Here is an 8523-nt window from a genome sequence, read left to right as displayed (position 1 = left end):
TAGGAATGAGCTTGATTTTTGAGGGAGTAAGAGTGCTCTTTTATACTTAGAGATGACTTTCTATTTTGGCAGAGTATCAGTAGGGTTTTTCTCTCTAAGTTTCTGTCTCCTTTTTCTCATATGAGAAGTCTCTATTTATAAGCAACTCAATAACATTTGATTTGGAATTTTCTCTCAGCTTTTATTGAGAGTTAATTATGAATTTAATTTGGTTTTCCATTTAATAAGAACCTTTCATATGAGTCTTTTCTTCTGACATTGGCATGTGTCTTTCTTCATTTAATGTTATCACATGACTTGATTTTATTTGCTAATTATTCATATCATCGATTGGAAATTAATTTGATAAAAAAAAAAAAAACTCGATCATGATCAATTGGACAATTATGGATGTATCATAAAAATTTTGATGTCTACACCAGTACAGTAGGGTGGGAAGGAAAGAGGGTATTTGGTTTGAGTCTATCTCAAAAATCATAATTCAACTAACTCAAAACTCTGTGTCATGTATAACCCAAAACTCAAAATTTATTGTTTGGGAAAAATACCCATATGTTTCTCATTTTATAACTCAACTTTATCACATATTGGTGGAGCCCACAGCCTGCAAAGATCGGGCCCCACACAAAGAAGAAGAAAAAAGCTTCCGCACAGTTGTGAAGCTGGAGGTGAATTCAAAGAAGAAAAAAAAGCTTCCAACGTACTCAGCAAGGATTTGACAAGAGCTTGATTTGGGCCCCACGCACCTGCACTTAATTACAAACATGCCATCAAACTCATTTCTTAAAAATTGGAACCTCCAAAATTGAATTAGGAGTTAGCTCTATTTTTGTGATATGTGTCAATTCAATTGATGAAGACATTTACTATTCATTTAAAAAAAAAAAAATCTAAAAGTTTGTTGATTTTTGTATTAAAGGCAACACCAAATCTTAGGAGAATTATTTATTTTTTTAAATATAATAATTTCATAACAATTTCTTAATTTTGGTGAAGGTATTTAGTATTTACTAGTCATTGCAATAATCAAGAAGCTTGTTAATTTTATATTAAAAGTATTGTCACGTTCAATGAGAATTATTTATTAAATATTCATGCTAAGGGATTTTTTTTTTTTAAGATTTAAAAAAATATAAAAATAACCATCAATAATATTTAACTTATGTAAGAATTAAACTATGATTTAAAAAAAAAACTATGTATCTAATTATATATTTTTAAATTTAATCATGCATATACATGGGTTACAAGATAGTTAGATTTTAATTAAAGTATAATTTTGTGCCACATGTCCTATTTAAGTTTTTAATTTTTATATCAAATAAGTTAATTTAGTGTAAAATATGAGTAGTCTAATATAAGTGAGCTATACTAAGAAACTTAATCATATATCTAATTCTATATCTAAAAAGAAGAAGAAGAGAGCATTTAAAAGATTATGCTTTTCAATGCCATTTGTTTGTCCAGCATAAAATAATTCAAATTTATTAACTTTTTATACAATACTAATAATTAGGTATATATGCTATGTGTGTGGGCAATTATTTTTATTTTTAAATTGTGGGGTCCTAAACTAGTGATGATAATCAGATGATGAAAAGAAATACAGAAACTAGTCCATTCAGAAACTAGTCCCTAAAATAGACCTATTCCTAAATATGCAAGCCTTCAAAATGATAATTTATGACATGAATAGACCTACTCCTAAATATTCAAGCTTTCAAAATGATAATAATGGCAACAAGAGTGTGTTGTAGTCAACAAGAATGCAAAATCTACACAACCCAATTTATTTCGATGTGGGCTTTGTAGATACTGAAGACTTGTACATCTTCTACGGTAAGCAATTAATATTTGCAATCATACATATTGTTAAGGAGACTAATTTTGGGGAAATCTTTAAAGACTAATGCTATGTTTGAAAGTTTGGAGGGAGGGGAGAGTAGAGGGGAGGAGAGTAGTGGGGAGGAGTGTAGAGGGGAATAATTATCCTCCACTTTATTTGGATATTTTTAAAATTAAGTAAGGGGGAGATATATAATTAGCCTTTTTATAGTTTGTAATTTTGTTAATATGGTAAGGGTAAATTTGGTAATTCATTTGGTCAAGCATTTCTATGCTCTACTCTCCCTCCAAATCTCTCTAATTTGGGGGAATTAAAAATGAGGGGTTAGAAGTAGTTAGAATCCCTCCAAACCCCTCTGAATCCCTCTCCCTCCTCCCTTAAAACACATCCAAATAAGATAATTTAACATACTCTCCCTCATTCTACTCTACTCTCCTCTACTTTCCCTCCATCCAAACAAGTTATAAGGATACATTTAGATTGAGGTGGAAAGAGGGGGAGTAGAGTAAAATAGAGTAGAATTGACCCAAAATTAGGATATTTTCAGCCAACTCTACTCTACTCTCGTCTCAATCAAAACAGGCCAAAAATTACAAAGGGTCCTGTTAATGTATGCCCTAAGGGCATACATTAACTATCTATTTTGAGAAAGTTTTTATGGATAATTAAAAAAACTGTCAAAACAATTAATCATTTTTTCATAAAAAGTTTCCTAAAATAGTTTACTAATGTATACCCCAAGGTAGGGGTGTCAAATGAGTGGGTTACCAATTTAATTAATTGATTATTGTATATTTTTAGACCCCTTAAAACACAACCAGATTAACCTAGGTAATTAGCCAAGTGATTACTTAGTCAAATTATCAAGTCTAGGTTAACACACATATATCATATTATTGTAAAGTGCGAAAAATAAAGAACACAACAATATGATAATCCAGGAAAACCAAATCGGTAAAAAACTTGGGGAGGATTTAACTTAGCTATCTTCAAGGTAAAATTAAATCCACTATGAAAGAATTGAAGTTTACACAATAGCGACTTAGACCACTAACATCCTATTGCTACATCGAGTAGAAAACTTACTACCACGACCACCTGACAGCTTCGAGTCCATGGAATACTTCTTTCTTGGATTCCCAGCAAGTACAAGCACCCTTGCTTGTGTATCTTTAAACTCTTAATGCAGCAACTGAATTGATCACCAAGTTCTTAACATAATCTTGAAACTTAGAAACCCTAAGTATGTGTGAAGGCAACCACCTCTTGATCTCACAAAAGATTTACACACACAGCATATGGTGCATCTCCAAAACATGGCTAGGGTTTTCCTTTTTCTACTTAAGACAAAACATAAAACCTTACACGTCAAACGGGCTTGAGCTGAGTTGGAAATTTCTGCAGAAAAATAATCTGCACGACTTTCGATCGATCGAGCCAAACAGAATTGCACAATAAATTCTACAGTAACTTGATTCCAACTTTACATAAAAAGCAAATACTTTGAGTAAGTCTAAACAAGACTAAAACGTTTTGATTATGGTTTGCCAACATTACAAATTGAAGTTCTAATACATTTATACCTAAAGTCTTAGAACCCAACAATTCTAACCCAAATCCAACCCAACCCAATTATTATGGGTAAACCCCAACTCACCTAATTACCCAATTACCCAAATTACCAAAATTCCATTAAAGTGAAAAACCCTCATACTTTCTTGGCTCCACTCTACTTTCCCTGAAAAAAAAAAGAAAAAAAAGAAAAAACTTTTCTTGGATCTAAAATTTCTTTTTCTTTCTCCTCCATTGCCTTCCCCACTTCAATTCTGACAAAAAAACTCTCACTTTTGCTCTCTTTGTTTGATTTTCGATTGAGATTCGATATGAAATTTTTGGGAAATTTTAATTTTTTTTTTTCTCAGAGATTTGCTATGGCTAATGAGAAGATTGACGGTCAAGATCGTGTGAACCAATATGACGGTGAGGAATATGAAGACTCCTCCTCGTCGTTGATGTTGATGGAGGACTCGGTTTTGTTGTGTGGTGTTGGATTCAGAGCGAGTTCGAGCAATTCGCGGGAGAACAACGAGTTGAGGAGCGAGATTGGGCTGATGGAGAGTTTGATGGATATTCTCGTGGACGAAGGAGACGGAGATCTGTTGCTTTAGTGGAGCGATCGAGAGGACCGCGTTCTTCAATGATCTATGCTCGGTCAAGGTGGACAGCAATACGGCGCCATGATTGGCGATGGCGAGAATTCTGGGTTTATGGGTTTTGGATTGCTGGGTTTGTGGGTTTCGATTTGTTTTATTTTATTTTATTTATTTATTTATTTTTATTGGTGTTTTTGGTTCTTCTTCGCATGGATTTTTTGGTGTTTGATTTTTTTTTTTTTGGTACAAATTTTTTTTCTCAGATTTGAAAATCTCTCAATGAAACTGCTGGGTTTCCAACTAAAACTTGATTGGAGGCCAAGAAAATGAGGGAAAATGAGAAAACCCTTGTGAAACCCTAAAACGTTTGAGGGTTGGGTTCTTTTTTTTTTTTTTTTAAATTTTTTATTTATTAATATTATAGGAAGGGCTAGGTTGAATTTGGGTATATTATTTTTGGGTTAAATGGGCCTCAATGAGTTTTTAGTTGAAACCCAATAATTACTGAGTCTAATTAGGTTGATGCCCATTTAACCTAACTAATAATTGGGTGGGTTTGGGTTTAATTAGAATGGACGGGTTTGGGTGGGCAAATGGGTATGAGTTTACTTTGCCACCCCTACCCGAAGGGCATACATTAGTAAAACCCAATTACAAATGGCACCTTATAAATTTGATTGAAATTTATTTTAGGCCTTTAACTTTACTTTGTTCAATAATTGAGTCATCTAAGTTTAAACTTATTTTAATCAAAGTCTTCCTTTAGTCTTGGTTAAATACCAAACAAGCACTGTTTTCCATTTAGGCTGAAATTATTATTTAAACACCAAAATTAATATATATATATATATATATATATTTTTTTTTAAAAAAAAAAAAAAAAAAAAATAAAAAAATAAAAACTGAAAACAAACCCTAGCCTCGAACGTGAAACCATAAAAATCACCAAAGAAAACAAAAACTCACCCCTGAATGGCATATTGTATCGTTCATATGTAGTTTGCAAATTTGATGATTTCTACAAACAAATGGGTTTCATCAATTTTTTGCAGATTGCTAGAAAATGGCTGACCTAGGAGGGGGCTCGGCCCCCAGCACAAAAAATAAAATTTTTTATAGGGTATAATTTGACTATTTTTTAAGGGTTGGGCCCTTCTCTTCTGAAACCTTGGCCCCTTTTCCCTAACAGCCCAACCAAAAAAATAAATAAAAACCCACCCACAGTTACAACTTACAAACCAAATTCAGGAAAAAAAAAAGAAAAAGAAAAAAAAAGAAGAGATGGAGGTAGATAGGTATTTAATGGATTTGCCACCTTGCCTAGTTAATAGAGTTCTTTATTTTATTATTTATTATTATGCAGGGTGTGTTTGAATACTGCTTATTGCTGAAAACTGAAAATTAAAAATACTGTAACAAAATAATTTTTAAATGTGTGAATAGTGCCGTGGGACCTAGTTTTAAAGTTGTTTTTGTTGAAAAAGGTAGTTTGTAGGTTCCGTGAACAGTGCACGGGACCTACTAAAATGCAGACACTAGACGCTAGTGAGTGTTTCCTTGTAATCCAAACACTCACGTAGTGTAAGTTTGGATAGCGTTTAAAGGTCTGTTTAGATACAACTTATTTTTGCTGAAAATTGAAAACACGGTAGTAAGATAATTTTTAAATGTGTGAATAGTGCCGTGAAACTCATTTTTAATGAAAAAGTAACTGAAAAGTGAAGTTTGTGGGACCTGTGAACAGTGCATGGGTGCACTGTTCATGGTAGAAAAGTCAAAACTTGCGGCTTGAAAAAAGAAAAAGAAATGGAAAATGCTGAAAGTTGCAAACTCAGACGCACAAACGCGCTATCCAAACCAAGCTTAAGTTTGCGTTTGGACGTTTTGCTGAAAAAATGTGGGTCCCATGGCATTGTTTACGAATCCACAAAAGTCATGCAAACACAAATTTAAATATAAATTTGGGTCCCACAATATTATTTACATATTTAAAAATTATTTTGCTACAATATTTTCAGTTTTCAGAAGATAAGCGATACTTAAATACAACCGTAATTGTAGTTTTGTAGAGTGTACTAGAGAGTAGTGAGCCACCAAAAAAAAAAAAAGGGTACTACTACTAGAGTCTTTGAGAGTAGAGAGTCACAAAAAAAATAAAATAGTACTAGAGAGTAGAGTGCCACATTGTAATCTTTCATGACAATTTTTTTTTTTTTTTTTTGAGAACGACTTTCATAGTTACATGACTTACATAGTATAATATTATATATAAGAAATGTACAATAATATTTAATATATAATTTTAAAATATTAAATAATAATAAATTTTAGTACAAATTTATTATTATGTATGTGGATTTATTATTTTACTTTTTAGAAATAAGATCCTCTTTGTTACATTTTGGTATTTTTATTTTCTAAATATAAGATGTAAAATGCTAAAAACTTACATAAATTCTTTTAAAAAATGTAATATATTTTGTTATTTATTGTTATGTAATTGTAGTCATGTAGTGTACTAGACAGTGGAGCCCGCCCCACGCCCCCCCCCCCCTCCCACCCAAAAAAAAAAAAACACCCGAAAAGGAAAGGTACTACTACCAAAGTCTTTTTAGGTACTAAAAAGTAGAGAGTCGGAAATTAATTTTGGGGAAGTTCTTTAAATGAAGTGTTTTATTTTTTTATTTTTATATATATATATATATATATATTTTTATGAACTCTTTAAATGTAGTGTTAGTATATATGTGAGACACCACCTTTATCATACTCACCACCCCAGAATGGAGCTCTTCTTCTTCGTTCTAATTTCCCTATTCTTGATTGCTTCCATTTCTCTTGGCATTAGGTCCTTCGCTTATAAAACCAAAGAAAAAGTCACTGGCACCGGGCCAACACTCCCTCCAGGAAGTTTTGGTTGGCCAATAATGGGTGAAACCCTTCAATTTTTGGCTGCAAACCGTGAGGGAGCTATAGATCATAAATTTATCTCTAAGAGAACAACCAAATATTCTTCCAAAATATTCAAAACTTCTATTTTTGGTGAGAATTTCATTGTTTTTTCTGGTGCTTCTGCAAATAGATTCATTTTTTCAAACGATAGCAAGTTCTTCATACGTTGGTGGCCTCCCTCATTTCAAAAGCTTTTCCCCTCCATGGAATTTGTACCCATTGAACATGATGCTGCCAAGGGCAGGAAGCTTATGTCCTTGTTCTTCAAATTCAATGAGGCTCAAAAATTAGTGGCATCAATTGACTCAATTTCAAGAAACCAATTAAAGAATAATTGGGAAGGCAAAAATGAAGTCAAGGTGTATCCTCTAGTAAAAATGTACACATTCACATTAGCTTGTCATTTATTTTTGAGCATCAATGACACAGAAAAAGTTTTGAAGCTTTTGTACCACTTCAATAATCTAACCGATGGCATACTATCGGTACCTCTAAGCATCCCCGGTACACCATTTCATCGTGCAACCAGAGCGATGGAATCTCTTAGGAAAGAGATTTATTTGATTATTAAGGAGAGGAGGGAAGCCTTAGCAAAGAACTTAGCATCTCCAACACAGGACGTGCTATCACAGATGATTGCTGTGCCATTTGATGATGGATTCATGACGGAATTGGAGATTGTAGACAAGATTTTGGCAATTCTATTCGGGGGTGAAGAGACTACCACTGCCACAATCACTTTTGCTATGAAATATCTATCAGAGATGCCTCACCTCTACAATGAAGTTCTAAAAGGTATCTTTCAATTAAGAAGTATACCCTTCCGTAATATTTCCATTTTTGTTGTTTTACTTTTTTTTTTCTTCTTTACGCATTTCTCATGAAGTTTTAATTTTTTAATTCATACATAAGCAAACAAAGAAAGCTCATAAAACTTCATTCGCATTATAGAGCAAAGGGAAATTACGAGGTCAATGAAGCCAAGAGAAGTACTACGTTTTGATGACATACAGAAAATGAGATACACTTGGAACTTTGTGAATGAAGTTATGAGGCATATACCAATTGTTCAAGGTGCTTTCAGAGAAGTCAAGGTGGATATCACTTTCGTAGGTTATGTCATTCCCAAAGGGTGGAAGGTATGTGTCTGAATAATGATTAAGTAATTAGACAAACGATAATTTATCAACACGTAACCATAGGCTTCTATGACAATTTATTAATTAATTTATTTTTACTCTCATCCTGCTGATAAAAGTACTTATTTTTCAGCTATATTGGGGTGTGGGTTCTACCCATCATAACTCTGAATACTTCTCAGAGCCAGAAAGGTTTAATCCCATAAGATTCGAAGGAAATGGACCTTCTCCTTACACACATGTTCCTTTTGGGGTAGGACCACTAATGTGCCCCGGACATGAGTATGCTAGATTGACTATTCTTGTCTTCCTCCATTACGTGGTGAAAATGTTTCAATGGGAACCAATTCTCCCCAATGAGAAAATGAAATTCAAAGCAGCGCCTATGCCAGCAGAAGGGTTCCCAGTTTGTCTTTCTCCTCACCAGATTTAA

General features: G+C 33.1%; 1 protein-coding gene across 1 annotated transcript; it reads left to right on the top strand.

Annotated features, from left to right (window-relative positions):
- The first annotated feature begins 6782 nt into the window (after window positions 1–6782).
- Window positions 6783–8523, top strand: LOC115966342 (beta-amyrin 28-monooxygenase-like). Its single transcript, XM_031085590.1, has 3 exons — window positions 6783–7746; window positions 7903–8090; window positions 8224–8523. The coding sequence occupies exons 1-3, from the start codon at window positions 6783–6785 to the stop codon at window positions 8521–8523; spliced, it is 1452 nt and encodes a 483-aa protein (XP_030941450.1).

Source organism: Quercus lobata, chromosome 11 (assembly GCF_001633185.2).
Source record: "Quercus lobata isolate SW786 chromosome 11, ValleyOak3.0 Primary Assembly, whole genome shotgun sequence".
In the NCBI taxonomy this organism is placed as follows: Eukaryota; Viridiplantae; Streptophyta; class Magnoliopsida; order Fagales; family Fagaceae; genus Quercus; species Quercus lobata.
This window is presented reverse-complemented; position numbering and strand designations above follow the sequence as displayed.